At 56.4% G+C, this 17,568-nt stretch overlaps 11 protein-coding genes and 1 non-coding gene across 12 annotated transcripts; 5 read left to right on the top strand and 7 right to left on the bottom strand.

Annotated features, from left to right (window-relative positions):
- Window positions 1–293: 293 nt before the first annotated feature.
- Window positions 294–947, top strand: BCV69DRAFT_243352 (putative translation initiation factor SUI1; the record flags this gene model as incomplete). The annotated part of the gene is made up of 4 exons (XM_025490066.1): window positions 294–321; window positions 426–581; window positions 674–806; window positions 899–947. 4 exons carry the CDS (start codon window positions 294–296, stop codon window positions 945–947), a joined length of 366 nt encoding a protein of 121 aa, XP_025350954.1.
- BCV69DRAFT_279709 (hypothetical protein) lies at window positions 683–1,522 on the top strand. The gene is made up of 2 exons (XM_025491345.1): window positions 683–806; window positions 899–1,522. Exon 2 carries the CDS (start codon window positions 1,000–1,002, stop codon window positions 1,387–1,389), a length of 390 nt encoding a protein of 129 aa, XP_025350953.1. The 5' UTR covers window positions 683–806; window positions 899–999; the 3' UTR covers window positions 1,390–1,522.
- A 280-nt stretch (window positions 1,523–1,802) lies between these two features.
- BCV69DRAFT_10432 (hypothetical protein) lies at window positions 1,803–3,547 on the top strand. The gene has a single exon (XM_025489032.1). The coding sequence runs from the start codon at window positions 2,013–2,015 to the stop codon at window positions 3,420–3,422; it is 1,410 nt and encodes a 469-aa protein (XP_025350952.1). The 5' UTR covers window positions 1,803–2,012; the 3' UTR covers window positions 3,423–3,547.
- Window positions 3,548–4,757, bottom strand: BCV69DRAFT_10431 (hypothetical protein). The gene is made up of 3 exons (XM_025489031.1): window positions 4,301–4,757; window positions 4,078–4,175; window positions 3,548–3,974 (listed from the first exon to the last, which is right to left on the bottom strand). The coding sequence occupies exons 1-3, from the start codon at window positions 4,489–4,491 to the stop codon at window positions 3,673–3,675; spliced, it is 591 nt and encodes a 196-aa protein (XP_025350951.1). The 5' UTR covers window positions 4,492–4,757; the 3' UTR covers window positions 3,548–3,672.
- On the bottom strand, window positions 4,661–4,752 carry BCV69DRAFT_t4. Its single transcript has one exon. It is a non-coding gene; the product is annotated as a tRNA-Thr (tRNA).
- Window positions 4,758–5,985: 1,228 nt separating the features above from the next.
- On the bottom strand, window positions 5,986–6,192 carry BCV69DRAFT_234789 (hypothetical protein; the record flags this gene model as incomplete). Its single annotated transcript, XM_025489895.1, has 1 exon — window positions 5,986–6,192. A coding segment is annotated over one exon (207 nt), but the record flags the coding sequence as incomplete, so codon positions are not given.
- Window positions 6,193–6,213: 21 nt separating this feature from the next.
- Window positions 6,214–6,649, bottom strand: BCV69DRAFT_10365 (hypothetical protein). The gene has a single exon (XM_025489027.1). The coding sequence runs from the start codon at window positions 6,567–6,569 to the stop codon at window positions 6,297–6,299; it is 273 nt and encodes a 90-aa protein (XP_025350949.1). The 5' UTR covers window positions 6,570–6,649; the 3' UTR covers window positions 6,214–6,296.
- Window positions 6,375–7,627, bottom strand: BCV69DRAFT_10349 (hypothetical protein). The gene is made up of 3 exons (XM_025489025.1): window positions 6,944–7,627; window positions 6,629–6,806; window positions 6,375–6,517 (listed from the first exon to the last, which is right to left on the bottom strand). Exons 1-2 carry the CDS (start codon window positions 7,483–7,485, stop codon window positions 6,731–6,733), a joined length of 618 nt encoding a protein of 205 aa, XP_025350948.1. The 5' UTR covers window positions 7,486–7,627; the 3' UTR covers window positions 6,375–6,517; window positions 6,629–6,730.
- Window positions 7,628–8,390: 763 nt separating this feature from the next.
- On the bottom strand, window positions 8,391–9,398 carry BCV69DRAFT_10347 (hypothetical protein). Its single transcript, XM_025489024.1, has 3 exons — window positions 8,711–9,398; window positions 8,532–8,632; window positions 8,391–8,453 (listed from the first exon to the last, which is right to left on the bottom strand). The coding sequence occupies exons 1-2, from the start codon at window positions 9,200–9,202 to the stop codon at window positions 8,585–8,587; spliced, it is 540 nt and encodes a 179-aa protein (XP_025350947.1). The 5' UTR covers window positions 9,203–9,398; the 3' UTR covers window positions 8,391–8,453; window positions 8,532–8,584.
- A 1,384-nt stretch (window positions 9,399–10,782) lies between these two features.
- BCV69DRAFT_265056 (hypothetical protein) lies at window positions 10,783–13,546 on the top strand (the record flags this gene model as incomplete). Its single annotated transcript, XM_025490771.1, has 4 exons — window positions 10,783–11,212; window positions 11,327–11,665; window positions 12,071–12,410; window positions 13,014–13,546. 4 exons carry the CDS (start codon window positions 10,783–10,785, stop codon window positions 13,285–13,287), a joined length of 1,383 nt encoding a protein of 460 aa, XP_025350946.1. The 3' UTR covers window positions 13,288–13,546.
- A 21-nt stretch (window positions 13,547–13,567) lies between these two features.
- Window positions 13,568–15,773, bottom strand: BCV69DRAFT_279701 (SET domain-containing protein). Its single transcript, XM_025491344.1, has 2 exons — window positions 14,597–15,773; window positions 13,568–14,518 (listed from the first exon to the last, which is right to left on the bottom strand). The coding sequence occupies exons 1-2, from the start codon at window positions 15,608–15,610 to the stop codon at window positions 13,673–13,675; spliced, it is 1,860 nt and encodes a 619-aa protein (XP_025350945.1). The 5' UTR covers window positions 15,611–15,773; the 3' UTR covers window positions 13,568–13,672.
- Window positions 15,774–15,785: 12 nt separating this feature from the next.
- Window positions 15,786–17,537, top strand: BCV69DRAFT_291775 (Prp18-domain-containing protein). The gene is made up of 5 exons (XM_025493767.1): window positions 15,786–16,118; window positions 16,212–16,809; window positions 16,889–17,179; window positions 17,270–17,340; window positions 17,431–17,537. The coding sequence occupies exons 1-5, from the start codon at window positions 15,837–15,839 to the stop codon at window positions 17,464–17,466; spliced, it is 1,278 nt and encodes a 425-aa protein (XP_025350944.1). The 5' UTR covers window positions 15,786–15,836; the 3' UTR covers window positions 17,467–17,537.
- Window positions 17,538–17,568: the final 31 nt, after the last annotated feature.

The raw sequence follows: 17,568 nt of genomic DNA, 5'->3' as shown, positions 1-17,568 counted from the left end.
CCTGGACGCACGCCTCGCGGCCTTGACCCTGGCCTGAGGCGCGACCAGTGGCTGGGCTGGGCTGCACTGTGGATCGGGCCTCTGCGCGCGCCACGGTGTGTGTGTGTGGCCTCGCCGGCAAACTGCATCGTCGTCACTGGAGGATCCTCGTCACCATCTCCTCACCCAACGAATCCCACCCCTTTGCTTGCCTCTTTGCTGCTTTCATCCCTTGGTACCCTTACCACCTCACAAGCGTACGAAACACACAAACACCTCCCCTCGAGACACAGAGAGAACTTTGCTCTGCGTTTATGAATATTCAGAACCTCTCCAGCTACGGTGAGTAAAGCGCACCACAGACCTCGGAAGCAAGGTGGCAAAGCACCGAGCACGCTACTGACCAGTGACGTCGTTCCTTTACGCCCCTCCTCGCTCCACATCAGACCCCTTCGCGGACACTGGCGAAGACCACGTCGCTGCTGTCGATGCTGACTCTGACGAGAAGAAGCAAGCAAAGACTCAGGAACGATACGTCCACATTCGAATCCAGCAGCGAAACGGTAGGAAGACTCTGACCACTCTCCAAGGATTGCCAAAGGGTGGGTAGAGGAGGGGCGTGGCAAAAGTAGTAGCGACAGCGGCAGCAGCGTTTCTCACACCTCTACGATGTCCTTTTCTTCCCCTGCCACAGGTTATGACCTCAAGAAGCTCTTGAAGGCTTTCAAGAAGGAATTCGCTTGCAACGGCACCCTGGTCGACGACGAAGAGCTGGGACAGGTCATTCAGCTTCAAGGTGACCAGCGACAGAAGGTCAGCAGCTTCCTGTGAGTAGCCGCACGAGTTGGCAGGCGGGGAAGCGGAACAGTGGAGCATCCTGAAAATGACCTCTATCCTCACAAACCGCCACCCCCTACAGTATCGAAGACGGCATCCCCAAGCAGGACGTCAAGGTCCACGGTTTCTAGATCCATTCTGCGACTCTAGCTCCCTCTCCCCACCTCCCCTCTCTCTCCCACGATGTGGCACGATTCGACTTCCCCTTCCCCTTCCCCTTTATGTCTAGCCTCCTCTTCCTCTTCTACCTCTACCTCTCTCCAATGCTCGTCTCATCGACATGGCGCACTTCGACTGCCTCGGCTGCCAAGGAAACCTCGCAAGTCTTACTACGATCAAGAAGAGCTCCTGTACTGTGACACAGACGAGGAGGTACAGGGACACGGAGAACAGGAGGATTCGCCGCCTCTTGCCCCTCTCTGTGCAGATGCGGAGACGGTCATTTGGCGTGACCGGAAATTCGGTATGACTAGCGCTGGTATTAGAGCTGGATGGGCAAGGAGGAAAAGGAGGGGAGTGGAGAAGGAGGACGACGACGAGTACAGACAGCAGGGTTCCCCGAGGGGGGTGTGAATGGTAGCTCTGTGCCTATTCTGCGTTTGCGGGAAGCGCAGATCGCGACGAGAGTCGCTACCCCCTGTCTCAATCCGATCAATCACTGCCCCCAACCCTCCACAGCTCTATTGCCACCCAATACAATACAAGCTCCATCATGCCTATCGTTGACCGCGTGAAGGGTACAGATGAATTCTTCGCTAAGGCGCGAGGGGCTTTTCCGCCTTGACACTTGCAGTGATGATGGACGCTTCGGAGGGGCCAACAGACTGTTCAACGACTCTTGTGGACCGGCGGCGCGTTGCGAGATCTGAGCCGTGGTGCCTCCCTGTGACGGAGGTGCTCGGATCCCCCCCCCCCCCGGCCCCCCTAAGTCGGCCCCCCCCACCCCCCCCCCCCACAAACCCCCCCCCCCCCCCCCCCCCCCCCCCCTTGTCCTTGGTGAAAGTTCGTTGCCCAACCGATCGGAGAGGGGTGATAACTCCGGAAGCAAGCTAAAGGAAGAAGAAGCGAGGAGAGAAACATTGGCAGCCCCTAAGTAGGGAATCTGGGTGATACGAAGCGAGTACATCGCCTGAATCATGTCACCAGCCCCCCCTGTCTTTAGCCGATGCTACGATCCAAGTCACGTCGGCTAGGGGATGGCAGGTCCTTCTGGGTATGCTCGGAGGGGTTGCGGAGCTCCCTTTGCCCCTGGTGCCAGCTCTAGGGGCGTGTCTACACGATCACGCAAGCTAATGACCATCTTGATAGCACGGCAGAAAAGACATAAAGGGGGCCGGGAGTGGTGTCTCTTCCCATCGTCTTTTCGTCCATCCAATCCACTCTTCAGCTCCAGCTCCACTCCACTCACAATCACAGGGCCGATCACAGTCTTTACCACTCTCCTTTTACTCTCACCACACACCACCAACTACCCTCTCAAACTTATCATGCAGCTCCAACTCTCCTTTCTCGCTCTCGCCGCCTTTGTCGGTGCTGCAGCCGCTACGGCTTCTTTGCCTGACACGGGGTCCGTCGCCAAGGGCGCCCCAGCTATCCCCAGCACTGACTCTCTGCCCAAGCTGGACTCTCTTGCCAGCTTGGACAAGGTCTCTCCGCTGCTCCAGAGTCGTTCTGGTCCCGTCCAGATTCGGGCCTCGCTCATGCAGGGTCAGAACACCCTCTCGGAGCTCGAGAGCCAGCTGTCCAGTCTCGGCTCCATCTCCGAGCGATCCGCCGTGTCTGAAGCCCAAGCGGCCGTCGAGGATGCCATGACCGAGTACGGCTCGGCTCTCGGAGCTGGCTTGAAGCGATCGACGGACGTAAAGACGTCCCTCAAGGCTGCAGCCAAGAAGGCCAAGGTGGCCTTTGCCAAGGCGCGAAAGGCTCTGGACTCTGCCGATGAAGAGGCCAAGTCCAAGACTCACAAGGGCGCCAAGAAGACGGGACGAACCGAATTGGTCAAGTACATTGACGCTGCCGAGAAAGCCCTCGATGACGCCGAAGAGGCCTTCAAGGCCGCCTTTGGCACCTCCTTCGACGGCACTACCGACAAGCGCGATGGTCTGCTGCTCAACAACGTCGACGCCTTTGCCGACCAGACCAATGCGGCCAAGGACAATCCCACTGATGAGACTGGCATCGAGCTGCCTCCTCTGTCTGAGCTCCTGGGCCGAGATGGTCTGCTGGTCAACAATGTGGCCGTCTTGGGCCACCAAAAGAACACAAAGGGCAACTCGAACAAGATGGAGCTCCTGGACCTGGTCAATGCTCCCCATGTGCCCTTGGCCGCCCGCGACGGTGTGCTTGGCAACAATGTCAATCTCGGTGGTAAGCAGGCCAACAGCAGAAAGGGCTCCAACTCCAAGGGCACTCTGATCAAGTCACCCGATCTGGCCGCCCTCCTGCCTCGCGCAGGTGCTATCCTCAACAACATCAACCTCCTCGGCGAGCAGACGCACCACAGAGAGAAGAGCTCGGCTGATCAAAAGGTCATTGGACGAGCCCTCACTGGCGCTGTCGAGGTCGCCGACATTGAGCTGATTGGCTCCGACGGCTCGCTGCTCTAGATGTACGCCAGGCAAAGGCGCGCTGAAATGGGGGCAGGCTCGAGGTGCTGGCTCTTGAGCCATTGTTCCCTATCGTGCTGCCCTTCCACCCATTCTATCTTCCCCACTCTGTCCCGCTTGTACCTACCCCCCATTCCTCGCTTCGTCTTTCTACCCTTGGCACTTCCAGCTGTATACCCTTTTCAGGCGTTCTCGGACTGTGCCTGCTTGACCTTCGGTGACTGTGTTGCCCATTGATTCACAACGACCCTTACAGCCCACCCTTTGCACATGTGAGCCAAAGATCGTCTCCCAACGAGTGCAGATTATCCACCACTACTCCCTTGCCGGCCTTTTTGATATCCTCTGTCCCTAACTTCAGCCTTCCAATGGCCAGGGCATTCTCCTTTCCTTGGGCCGTCACTATCACCGGAGCGTCCTTTTCCAGTGCAGCGGAGGCTTCGGGTAGTTGGCCGCCGGCAGAGAGGAGGCCGGGAGCCATGATGTTGGCGCCGGAGAGGATGAATCGGATTGCGCCTCGGTCTACTCGGATTGTGGGGAGAAGGAAAGGGTCTGAGGGCAAGAGATGCAGCGAGCGGAATGAGGTGATCAGGAGGCCATCTACTGTGCCCTCTGGAGTGAGGGGTCTCTGTCCTCTCTGAAGATGACTACCCACATTGATGAGCGAGGTGTAATGTCGGGCAATATGGACCATCGAAGTGCTGGAAGAAGAGGGGCGTGCCATGAAGGACCAGGAAGGAGACGTGCTCTCGACTGCAGCGGGAGATGGGAGGGAGCGGGAATGCGTTAGACACTAGCGGAGGCATGACTCGCCCTACGCCTCTCACTACCGCAGGCATGGCTCGCTCGACTCCTCCCAACACCGCCCACCTACTCACCTGAACTTGACCAATGTAATGTCCTCCTTCTTTGGCCAGATCTTCTCGAGCAGCACTCCCTCGTCCTTTGCTAGCGAATCGGGGTATTGCTCCAGCAGCTTGTTGCGCATGCCCCTCTGCACCGACGACTTGACTGCTGTAGACGACGAGACATCTCCCTTGGCCGGGGAAAAGGCCTTGAACAGTGACATGGAGGAAGTCTGGTGGTGGTCTGGATACACAGAGTGCCGAGGTGTGGCCACTGCCTTTAGGAATCTCTCAGCTCCACCAGCCTCCGTTCCGGTTTCGTACCCCGCCCAGCACAAAAAACAGGTCGCCAGTCAGGACGCCCAGGGACCAAAACAAAAAAGAAATTGCGAATGCCTTCTACCAGAATCGAACTAGTGACCTCATCATGGCGTAATTGATCATTCAATTACTAGTGATGCGCTATGCCACTTAGCCAAGAAGGCATTTGTTGCTTCGATGTTGAACATCGTTGAATTGCGGTATAGTTACCAGCTGGTATGCTGCGACTGGCCGTCTCCGCCCTCCGCGTGCGTGTCTTCCGCCTTCCGGCGCGCGCGGGACGGATCCACCGGGACTCTGAGCCGGTCATCTATCGACCTGGACGGACTCACCGGTACGAGTTGCAGGCCGATATTGCAGTTCGCAAAGGTAGGCGGTTCTCGGTACTGGGTGAGACTCAGATACAGCAGCAGTCTCGCCGCATAGCATTTGTCTATGGCTCTGCTACGGGCTAAGGAGAAGAGCTCTCTTGACTTGACCTCAGTCGAGGCTCCCATTAGCAAGATGACGCACAATATGGCGCGAGCCTGTACGCAGATCCCTTTTGCCCCTCGTCTGCTGACATGTGACTCCAACGCTGCGACAGTTTAAGCCCAGGAGATCTTCTATGCCATGGCGCCAGCTTTTCCGTCGCCGCCGACTTTTCCTAAAGTACTTGTCTTCTCGCGACACGAGACCGAAGCTGTGCACATACACCAGCATCGCATACTGATGTAGACACGAGCGAAGCAAGTCAAAAGAGGATCACAGCACAGGTGACAGGATGTAGTAGCCAAGCGGTTCGGAACGAAGGCGAGGGCGCAACGGTACAACAACATCTCAAACGCAAAGAGGTCTACCCTCCTCGACGATGACAGTCTCGGCTTGCAAGCTTCGCTACAAGTTCTCACACTTGCAATTGAAGCGAGCGCAATCGAATGTGAAAACAGGGAGAGAGAAAGAGACCGTGGTATTGAAGGCTATTGTACTACATGGAGTTACTCCACCTCTCGATGCCCCTCTCCGTTTCTGGCCGAGTGTCTGCGCAGCTCTGTCTTGAGAGCGTGGTATGTACTACATGGAGTTACTCCACCTCTCGATGGCCCTCTCCCTTTCTCGCCACATGTCTGCGCAGCTCTGTCTTTAGAGCGAGACATCGAAGGCTATTATACAACATCGATCACTCCACCTCCCCATGCCCCCCTCCCCGCCTCGCCACATGCCGGCGCAGCTCTGTCCTGCCGACAGCTCTGTGGCCGCACAGGCAGGCGAACTTGCCCTCCGCCTTGTACCCCTACGCAAAGGGGTGAGCAGGTGCGAGGGAAGGCTGTAGCAGTCAGTAAGTTGTTGACGGTGGTGCGTCCCAGGGTACTCACGCAGCGAAGCACCGAGTTCCTGCTCTTGTGCTGTCCAGGGCGGCAGGTCAAGCAGGGGAAGATGCGGGCCCCGGAGTGCTTGTTGGCCACGTGGGCCCGCAGAGACTCCCTTGAGGCGTATACCCTCTCGCACCCTGCTACCGTGCAGGGGAACTCCTCGTGTCTATGTCGTGTCTCTACGTGTTGACGCAGATTGAACGACTGCGAGTAGGCAGCCCCGCAGCCCGTGACCTTGCAGACGTGCGGCTTGTAGCCTGTGGTCAGAGAGAGAGGAGGCGTACACCCTCTCGCAATCTGCTACCGTGCAAGGGAAGTTGTTGCGTCCATGTTTGCTTTCCACGTGCTGCCTCAGATTAAAAGACTGCGAGTAGGAGGCCTCGCCGCCGGTGACCTTGCAGACGTGCGGCTTGTAGTCTATGGTCAGGGAGAGAGGAGGCGTATACCCTCCCGCACCCTCTCACCGTGCAGGGGAATTCGCTGTCGGCATGCTTTGATTCCTTGTGCTGCTTGAGGTTAAAGGACTGCGAGTAGGCGGCCTCGCAGCCGGGGACATTACATACATGCGGCTTGTAGCCTATGGTCAGGGAGAGAGGTGCATATAGGCAGCAGAGGGTAGGAAGGTGCATATACGAAGCGTCAGATGAGTGATGGTGAGCAGCACCTCAGGCTCGATGCAGCTACTTACCGGTATGTGTCAATAAGTGAGTTTGAAGACTACTTCTGGTGCTTGCGATATGGTGACAATCTCCCCAGGTGCAATTGAGAGCGCCATCGGGGAGGTGCTGTGCTACAAAGTGCGCTTGGAGCTGGGAAGGCGTTGGAAAGTCCTCCTCACAAGAGGGTCCCATGCAGAATTTGACCATCTGCGAGGCGAGGAGCGACAACAGTGAGGAGGAAGGATGAGAGGTAAGGGAGAGGGTGGATAAGAGGTGGTCAGCAATGTTACTAGAAGGGGAGGACCAGGGCTCGAAGCAGTGAGGGAACGAGGCAGTGTACTCACATCGTCGTCGTCGTCGTCGTTGTTGTTGTTGTTGTGGCGATGGTTGGTGGGTGACTGGAGGTAAAGCTCTCGTCGAAGAGACTTGAGAACGGCTGACCCTTCCAGCGTTTGAGCACCTCTACCAGGAACCTGTCGTCCAGGGCATCCGTCCGAAACAGGTTGACCCCACGGGAGACGATCCGCGAGTTCCTGAGGGTGTGGTGACCTTGAGGATCCAGGCGATCGACTGAGGCGTTGCTGAGAGCAACTTCCAGACCAGTCACGTCCCGGAAGCTGTAAGGCGAAAGCATGACCTTGAGGAGCTCGCCCGCAATCTCCTCGTGAGTCATGTCATTCCTCACTACCCTGGGCCTTGCCGTCTGCCGGACGCGGTCGCGGCCCTCCTCCCAAGCTGCCAGACGCGCCTCGCCGCCAGTCTGGATGGCCTCCAAGGAATTGAAGAGACCTGTCGCCACGCGCCGGGCAGCCTGAACCCATTCAGCCTCGTAGGAGCTCTTGCCGTTGAAGACAGAGACCAGGAAGCGGCCTCGTACTTCTGGCATGGGCGCTTGGGCCAGCCACCGCAGATTGTCCTGCCACACCGGGACGTCGAGGTTACTCCTCAGAAGCTGACATGCAACGCAGACTATCCGGGCATTAGACCAAGAGTAGTGCCTGGCGACGGGGTGCTCTTGTAGCTCTTTGCTGGACTCCTCCTCCTCGCAGACAGAAGGGTCTCCGGCAACAGTAGTACATCTAGGTGGTGAGCAGCATGAGAGTAGGGGAGGAAGTGATCAGCAATCGGCGCTAAGAGCGACTGGCCTTGTACGATGAAGTGAGAGAGGCAGTGAACTCACGCTTCTTGAGAGCAGCAGTGGTGCTATTGCAGTAGGTACAACGACTCATTGCCCAGAAGCAGTAGCGGTGGTGTCGCAGTAGGTACGGTAAGTCAAGCGAGGAGAACCGCGAGGCATGCAGCGCACACAAGTCGTATATTACTCCAAGTGTACGAGCCGCCGGCAAGAATCCTGTCGGGCGAGAGGTTGGTAAACCATCTCAGGCTGTAGTCGAAGGGCGTCTCCGAAGCCCACGCCAGCTTTGTTGCAGTCATCGTCCTCTGGCAGGACTGGCACTCCTTGCTGAGCTGCCACCTTGCCAGAATGTATGCCTCGATGTTGGCTCTAACCTCGTGATAGTCGAGGAAGGCCGGAGACCCGTGAGGCGGAATTGCCATGAGATGGCGCTCTCGGAGAGCAGCCGACTTAGACATCTCGAAGATGGACGTATCCGCTCTAGGAGCACCCGCTCTGAAGTGAGATTGACCAGGCACGGAGCATGAGAAGTCCAGGATCTTGGGCTCGTGAGTGCCTTCATGTGATGAGAACGCACATTGTGAAGACATCCAATCGGCGAAGAGGAATGGCTTAGTCCTCTCTAGAGCAGAAGCCTCATGTGTTAGCCATCGGGCCTTGCACGTGCTCTGGGGTGTTGCTGTGATAGTCAGAGGTGTACTGGTAGACGGTGTTGAGATCTGGATAACGAGATGTATGCACTTCAAACGTGAGCGAAGATTCGCTGTGGCTATCATCCTCGTAGTGTGGTGACTGACCTTTGGCAAAGCGAGAACAGCGCTCAGCAGGCATATAGACGGCCTCTATAGCTTCAATTAGTGTTACGTAGTGTCTTAGACCTGTGAGCCTTGGAAGAGTGCTGTGAAAGGGTTATGAATCGAGTGGCACACATCAGTGAGACGCCGCTGTCGGTGTCATGTCATCGTCGCATACTCACCGAAGTCGTATCAATGTCAGTACCAGCAAGGTGTACGACAGTATGAAGGGGAGGGCTATCGATGTTGTGCCTTGAGGTGAGTGAGTAGATGTATACGTGTACGGTGTTGATTGTCGACGTGAGGTCCAAATATGATGTGAGGACGAGGGAGTAGTGCGAGTAGTTGTGGGTGCGAGTAGTTGTGGGTGCGAGTAGCTGTGGGATGTGTGAGTGGTAAGAGTGGGTGTGGAGTGGAAGTGGTAGTCGAGTGGTGAGAGTGGTGGAGATATAAGGTATGGAAAGGAAGTCAAAAAAGAACGAACTCTGGCCGTGCTTATGTAGTTGAAAAAAGTGAGGACCGTCGCAGTCAGGGCAGGGCAGACGAGGTCGTTCCTGACCGCAAACCATTGCGGCCAGCAACTGCGCCTGCGGAGGTCTCGGGTTTGCCCTTGCCAGGCACCGACGGAGGCGGACTTCCGGGGCGCCGAAAGCTCCGTGAGCCGCTGTGGGCATCCATGAACGTCCTTGAGCAGAGACCAGTCTCGTCCGCTATTCCCTATGGCCGCTCAGAGGCAGTGCTTCAGGGCAGGTGGGGATGAGAGGAGCGCCAGCAATAGTGCTGCTAGTATGTAGTCGCATGCTGGCTCGCCCCATCGATCTAGTCCAGTCAAGGAATGACAAGTGGAGTGTGGATTTGGTCCCCCTCGAGAGATAGGCTGAGCTCAAGTGGGTGGGTGGGCTGATTTCAATAGAGAGCTTCCGATGGCTCTCTCAGACCCGATGAGGTCAAGGGGACAGGGATTGTGTGGTCAGCCGTGAACGTCAATGGTTGGCTGGCGAGGCGTTTGCAGAGAGTAAAGTACTCTGTCGAGGATGTCCTGTAAGTTTCGTCAATTAATCTGAGTGATGAGCCATCGAGTGGCTCCTATGGGCGAACTTGAATCGAGCGGACATCCACTCTGCTCAACATCGAAGCAACAAAAGCCTTCTTGGCTAAGACAGATTCTTAATTCTGGCAGCTCTACGATACTCTCCAGACGTAATGGAGTGCTGGCCTGCACTTGCAGCTGGCAGGCTCGAACGGTCTCAGGAAGTCAGACCGTTGAGCTTGCGGTCTCTTGCTTTGAGACTGACGAGAAAAGGTAGTGCGGAACAGCCAAGCGCACTCGAATTGTGACAAGTCTAGAGGTGTGCTTCGCGCTCGGAATGCTTTCAGCGCTTCCTACTTCATAGAACATGTTTGACACCCAAGACCTGTCTCGCTTTGGCGTCTTGCTCTGATCGTCATCGTGCTCAGGTGTCCCCGCAGCTGATAGTACGCATTGCATGGTGCAAGAAGCTTCTACCCTACAGTACGCCTCGCGTGCGTGCGTGCGGGCATTTCAGCGGGGACCCTGCGCCGCACAGGCGAGGTTCAGCCGCCCGCAAGAAAAAATGCAGGGACGAGGGAGGCGCCGCACACGGGCGCTTCTGCCCGCGGTGCCGAGAGCCAAAGCACTTCTCGCGCCCCACGTCGGCCACCGGATCGGTACTGATCATCTTCCCTTCCCGTTCCCCTGCCGACCCCTACACGGACCAAGCGTCCTCCCTCTCCTCGCTCATCGTATCTCCTCACTCGTCGGCAGTCAGACGATCAGCGACGTCAGAGCTCTGCCGAGTTGTCTAACCGTTCCGTTCGAGCGAGATCTGGAAGATTGAGTCTCGCTCCCGCAAGCCCAATACCCCCTTTGTCCTCTCCCACCAATCTCAACTACACTTGCCCTCCAAACAGCCGCAAGTGTCCCCTATCTGAGTCGCTCGACATTGGCAAATCTCAGGGTACATTAGCCTCCACGGCTACCCCTACAATCTGCCGCTATTTCGCCTTGCTACTGCTCGCGTTCGCTCCTAGGCGCCATCGCTTCACCCCATAGGCGCCATCGATCCTACGCTCTTTACTTCACTCCCGTCGTCCTTGTAGTCGGACGTCTGGCTTCTCTTGCTGGTCGTAAGCAACCATCACTCTCCTCGACAGGCCCGATTGGCGATTACTCCATCGCCTGTGAGAGGTGTTACTCACGCATACGAAACAACGCGTCTCCGCCTCCTTTATCATGGTAGGACTCAAAGACTTCAGGCGTTCGCTGAACAAGGATCGGACATCAGGCGGCAAACCGGGAAACAATGGCCTTGGCGGATCGGCTCAAGGTGGCTTCACGCAGGTCACGTCTGGTCCTCCCACTACCTTTACCAATGTCAAGAGTGCAGTCTCTCTGCAGCCTCCGAAGATGGTCATCAAAGCCATTCAGGACTACAAGTCTCGTGCCCCACAAGAGCTGTCCTTCACTAGTGGAGACTTCTTTCATGTCATCAGCGAGCCAACTGGGCAGAACGCCGATTGGCTGGAAGCCTGCAACCCCATCACCAACGCCAGAGGTCTCGTGCCTGCTGCCTGCTTCGAAGTGCTCTCCAGACAAGCTAGACCAGGACAGGGAGGTTCTCCAATGGCAGCGGGCGGGTCGTCTGGAGGTGCTAGCGTTATGAGTACGGTGGGAAGAGGCCCTGCGAACATGACACCGCAAGGATCACAACAGCAGCAGATAAAGACACCTGCCCAAAGAGCAGCTGGCGCAGCGATGACAGCCAAGGGCGGTGGAGGGCTGTACGCAATGGTCAGATACGACTTTACTGCCGAGCGAGACGATGAGCTAGGCGCTGCTGCAGGAGAGCCCATCATCGTCATTGCTCAATCGAACTTCGAGTGGTTCGTTGCAAAGCCGATCGGTAGGCTGGGTGGGCCAGGGCTAATCCCTGTCGCCTTTGTGGAGATCAAGGATCTAGCTTCGGGAAAAGCCATCGAGAACGTAGAGGAGCTCATCTCCTCGGGCGTGATACCCACGGTAGAGGAATGGAAGAAGATGACCGCAGACTACAAGAAGAACACAATACCCCTGGGGAGATTTGACTTTGGAGGCAGCAATGGAGACTCCGCGCCGGGTTCTAGCAGCGGTGGCCAGGCAAGTCAATTTGCCTCGAGTAGCATGAATGGTTCGACCAGCGGATCGCAACAAAGAGGCATGCCGGAGAATGACGAGGGTCCCTCGCCTCGCCTACCGGAAAAGGACTTTCCGTGGACACAGCAGGGATCCTCTCAGCAGGGAGAAGGGTTATCTCAGGGTCAACAGTACCAGAATCTTCAGTCGGAGACTGGTGTTGCGCAGGGCGGTCTGCCGCCAGGAATGCCGCCAGGAGAACCTTTGCCCGTTGGCCTCATCACTCACGCTACCGTGGACTCTTTCCATTACGAGCAAGGCGACTACTGGTTCCGAATTCAAGTCGCCCATATTGCTGGCGTACATTCGTCAGCTCCTCCTCCTTCGAGTGCGCCACGTGCTGCTGAAGGAGAGGAGCGGGAACTGATCCTTTACCGGCTCTACGAGGATTTCTACGATTTCCAAATAGCACTATTGGATCACTTTTCCGTCGAAGCTGGCCGCCAGATCGATGAGAATGGCAAGCAGAGCAAGCGAATTCTTCCTCTGATGCCTGGACCTCTAGAGCAGGTGGATGACTATATCACTGCTCAACGGCGAGGTGATCTCGACCAGTACATTGCAGAGCTCTGCGCTCTACCAGAGTACATCCTTCGTTCCGAGATCGTTCGGCTCTTCTTTGAGCCGAGGCCAGGAGACCACTGCACTACGCACCCCCCTCGCGTTGGGGCAGGTATGACAAGCCTTCCGTCTACGAGCTCTAAGAAGGGTACGCTTCTGACCAGTCCGACAGAAGACAGCTACCTCACGACAGGTAGCCAATACCCTGGCTACGGTGATCAAGAAGGTGTCGAGGAGATGCGCTCGCCGAATCCAGAAGCTGCAGGTTTCAGTAACGGAACATCCAAGTATTCTGAAGACTCGGCCGTGGGAGCACATGCCAGGAATGCCAGCCAATCGACGAATGGCAGTCGGGCAATGGGCGGCAACGGTCCTTCTCGTAGCTACTCTTCCTCTCAGAGCTCTCAGTCACAGCAATCCGCCGGCTACGGTGACCTGCCCACTCGATTCGAAAGCCTCAATACTGGAGCGGGACAGTCGCAAAGGAACAGTCTTGGCTCCGGTCGAGCACCATCAGGCTATGGCGGCAATGCTCCTCTCGCGCCTTCATCTTCTGGCTCGCATTTGGCTTCCAAGCTACAGCCTCCTTCCACTGGAATGAGCAGAGACAACTCTCAGCATACCATGGCTTCGCGGGATTCTAGAGGCTCGCGCAACAGCCTCACAGGCGCCAGCAGAGGAGCATTGGGACCTCCAGAAGCGGCAACAGCAAATTCTGCACCGACCAGTAGTGGCGGTGGTGCATCCGCGCCGTCCTTTATCAAGATCAAGATCTTCTCCCGCACTTCGGACGATCTAGTGGCCATTCGTGTACCCCCGACTGTGACGTACGACTCGCTGATGGAAAAAGTCAGAGCTCGTCTAGGTCCAGAAGTCGGCGTGTTGAGATACCCTGAGGCGAGTGCTACCCCTGGAGCTCCCATGGTGCGAATGCACGATGATGAAGACCTCAAGGAGTGGCTTGCCAGCGGTCTCAAGCTCAACTTGTACGCCGACAAGAATTAGCGACATCGATTCCACCCCTCTGCCCCTCGGCAATACCACGTTCCCGTTGTATCTACTTTGCTCCAACTTTTGGCCTAGTCTAACCCCCTTTCCCTTCTTCGAGAAGCCCCTCTTTCCGCCTGTCCGTCTCGCCTCGTATTGTCACACTCTGCTCCGGTATTTCCCCTCACAATCTCCGTCCACCTGTCTTGTTGTAGTGAAGCTGCACTTTTTTGCTCAATCGTACAGTAATTCAAGGTAGCGTCGCCCGTCTCAGTCCTTAAAGCAGCGAATGCATGAGCCAGCGAGCGAGTGTCATGACTTGGATGGGATGTGTTTAGATTAGCCTATTGTACAAATGTGTGTAAGTCGCGCCTTCCTTGTCTGCGATGCAGTCTACTCTATTCTACCGCTTCCTCCTCTTCCCCGCATCTTCCTCTCCAGATCTCTTGTTTCCATTTCCACTCCCACTGACACTACTCTTCTCCTTCCTCTTCTTACCATCCTTTCCACCGCCGCTTGCCTTGACCTCTTTGCGCTGAAGCTGCATGGCCATCCACCTCTCCAGCACCTGCCTATTCTCCCGCAAGACTTGCTTCTCTCCCTCGCGCACCACACGTGCATTCCTCGCATTGAGCGATGCAGGAGCCTCTCCTTTCTGACTCGAAGTAGTAGCAGAGGGGTACATTTCCTCTCGCAAATCACAGGAAACGCGCAAGAGCTCCGCAACGTCCAGGCTCATCTTGCCCTTGGGCACTTTGCCCTTCTCTTCGTACTTTGCGCACCACTCGTCGTCGTCCATCAAGAGGGAGCGGCAGAGCGACTGGAGCTCCTCGTCCTCGAAGAAGTTGCAGCGACCCTCCTCAATGGCAGTGGAGAGGTCCTCGTCCGATAGAGCTTCGATTTGACTCGGGAGCGGCCCGCGTGGGGTAGGCGGAAAGACGTACGAGAGGACGTAGGACTCTTCTAGGCCGGCATTGGCTATGCAGTGCTCCACACGCTTCGTCAATGCTTGCCTGCGCGTCTCTAGCGGTGTTGACTGGTCGTTGCTTTGTAGTTTGAGAGCACCCTCAACCAGCAGCTTGGCACTCAGCTCAATTTCGTCTGCTCCATTGATCAAATCTACATGTCCGTAACGCCTGAGGAGATCCGAGTTCGGAGGGTCGCCATAGGTATTCAAGATCTGCTCGCCGCGCTTGATCGAGCAGACTGCTCTCATAGAGAGTGAGGTAGGGGTATAGAACAGTCGAGCCTGCAGTGAGACGGGCGGGAAGAGTCAGTCAGCGAGCTCATTGGTGAGCGGTGGATATTCTTCCGTACTACGACTCACATTCTCAGAGTCGTACGACGCATTCAGCATGTCTGCCATGGGGACCATGGAGATGTCCCCAGTGTCTTCTTTTTCCTCCTCGTCATCTTCGTCATCACTATCCTCCGAGTCTCCCGCACCCGCTTCGGCGCTCTCGTCCATATCGACCATCCTGCCCTCATTGACCTCCTTGGTTCCTTCGCGCTTGACATGGAAGCTCCGGCTGAGGATTCTCGACCCTTGAATGTGGAAGCGCTCTAAGCTGTAGAGCTTTTGGAGTTCGCCATCCACCTGCGCCTCGGTGTAAGCGTCTCCGCCAGGAAAGAAGATTCCAGGTCTGGCTTTGATGAAGGGTATCACATTAGCGCGATACTCTTCATCCGCCTCATCTTTGCCTATCCGCTCCGGAATACTCGTGCCCTGCAGCTCAGCCAAGTCTTGCTGAGGCCAGAACATGGGCAGGTGAGAGAAGTCGGTTGGCATCACGGAGAAGTAAGAGGCCCAAAGTGCGTTGGTGGAAGATTTCGAGGAGCTCGCGTTGGAGGAGGAGGAGGAAGAGATCTGGACGGAGGCCCACATGAGAGAGAGGATCAGGGGCGTCCACCCTGTGAGCTCTTCCCATCTCTTTGAACCCTCTGTCCGCCAAGTCTGCTGGCTCTCGGGCTCATCGAGGGACATATCATTGTCTCCCTTGGCCTCATCGCCGCCCTCCTGGGCCGCACCCTCGCTTCCTGTACCTCTCTCCTGCTGCCTACACAGATTGCCTAGCTCGCAAGTGGTTGTGTTGAAGAGGATTTCTCTTGGTATGCTGAAGAGCTCCTTTCCTTCTTCTATGTCGTTGTTCGCGACACAACAGTTGCCCTGAGATTCAAGGCTTGTCAGAGAGATGAGGGGAGAGAATGTCCCACCGGCCTGGAGGAAGGAAGCGAGGAAAGCTCGCGTTGCTCCGTCTTGGATCAGCTCGGCTTGGAGACCAGACCCGGGAGGCGGTACAGACGCCTCATCTCCGAATGTATGCGGTAGAGAAGGCGACATCCTGGCTCTTCTTCCACTACTGAACTGTAATGGACTTGTGACAAGAATGTAAAGGAGAGGCAGGGTCCTTCCCTCCCCCGGACAGGAAGAAGTGCAGCCACACACCAACGGACTGAGACCAAATTTGGCGCGCAACCAGGCTTCACCCCTCGGCTCCTTTCCGTCAGTGACTGGACAGCATTGGTACGCAAGGTCACTCACACCACTCACCATACATCTCGCAGTGATGGACTTTCTCAAGGCAGAGATCGCAAATAAGAAGCGCAAGCTAGAGTCAGGGGGTCAAGCGTCGCCTGCCAGCGACAGGCACGGAGAAGCCTCCACCTCCAAGTCGGCCTCGCCTGCCGCTTCTCCTGCACCCAACAAGTACCTACGGAGGGGGGAAGTGGAGCGGCAGAGGTTGAGGGAGCAAGAGGAAGAGCAGCGGAGGGTGAGGGAAGAGAACAGGAGGGCGAGACAAGGCGCTGGGAATAGTCAAGGTGATGCAGATAGAGCTAGGAAGGTCGGTGTGAGTCTTGGCGGCCTGCAACACAAAGGCATTCGCACACATATGGCGGGGCAAGCACTGACACTCCGGCACGATTCTTCCACCCCTATGCAGTCTCCAGCAGCGAATGGAAACGAAGATGAATCATCGACCGTATCTACCTCGGCAGCGGCTCTGAAAGCAGCCCACCAAGCAATAGCGGATGCCCAGCAAGAAGCAGACTCAGCCGCCACCTCTACAAGTGTGCCTCACACATTTAACATCTCCCCACAAGAAGCTACACGTCGTCTGAGAGCCAAGGGCGAACCCATTAGGCTCTTTGGAGAGACAGACAAGGAGACGCGGCTGAGACTTCGAGCTCTGGAGCTCATCGAGGAGAGGGGGGAGCGCTTTGGTCAAAATGACTTTATGCGGGCCTTGGCGGGTGCTGAGTCTGGTGTGAGCTTGGAACAGCTCGAGAGGGAGAGGGTGCAGAGGGAGAAGGAGGTCAAGGCTGCCAAAGAGGGAGGGGACAAGGACGATGCCAAGGAGGGAGAGGAAGAAGGCGATGGCGGGAAAAAGAGCTCGCGGAGAACGGGCGAGGGGATTGGCATGGAGTCCTTGCTGGATCTTGGTCTGATCAGAAAGGACATGATGAAGGTCTACCCTATCATCTACTACACGCTGAAAGGCTTGCTCGAGGAGTGGGGAAAGAGCCTCGCAGATCGACCCAGTAAGTCCTCGTGGCAGCAGAGTCACTCTGCCATCTTCTTGCTGACCGCTCCTGCTCATCCCTCTTACACTCCCTGCAGTCGAAGTGAAGATGACAACAGCAGGCAAGACGGCCTCTGCCATCCAAGTGCAGTCCTCCGAGTACCTCAAACCCCTCTTCAAGTCCCTCCGCAATCGTTCTCTCCCACCAGACGTCCTGATGCGCATTGCTGAGATCGTACACTTTGTGCAAAAGAGGGAGTATAGACATGCGAATGATAGCTACCTGCAGTTGAGCATCGGCAATGCCCCGTGGCCCATTGGTGTCACGATGGTCGGCATTCACGAGAGGAGTGGACGAGAGAAGATCTTCGCAAGTAACGTGGCGCATGGTGAGTTGAGAGGGCGGGAAAAGGAGAGAGATGGAGCAGCAAATATTATGCGGTATACTCATCACTGCCTTCTACCCAAACCTACCATAGTGCTCAACGACGAAGTCAGCAGAAAGTACATTCAGTCTCTGAAAAGACTCATGACCTTTGCCCAGACGAAGGTGAGTAATCGTGAGGGCTCAAGGGATAAAAAAACAATCGCGAGTCCTCCTTGCTCATGACCTCCCTCACATGCCTCCTTCCTTTTGCAGTACCCTCCCTCGGACGTAAGCATGCTCATGGGCTGAGCACAGCGTCGTGTACCATCTTTGCTCTCTGTCACCTTGTATTACGAAAATTATCACGATCACTATCAGTCGCCTGCTGGTTTGACTTGTCTGCGCGGATGA

The sequence above is a fragment of the Pseudomicrostroma glucosiphilum genome (assembly GCF_003144135.1).
Source record: "Pseudomicrostroma glucosiphilum strain MCA 4718 unplaced genomic scaffold BCV69scaffold_1, whole genome shotgun sequence".
NCBI classification, from domain to species: Eukaryota; Fungi; Basidiomycota; class Exobasidiomycetes; order Microstromatales; family Microstromataceae; genus Microstroma; species Microstroma glucosiphilum.
The sequence above is the reverse complement of the archived record's forward strand: the minus strand, read 5'-3'. Positions and strand labels throughout refer to the sequence as shown.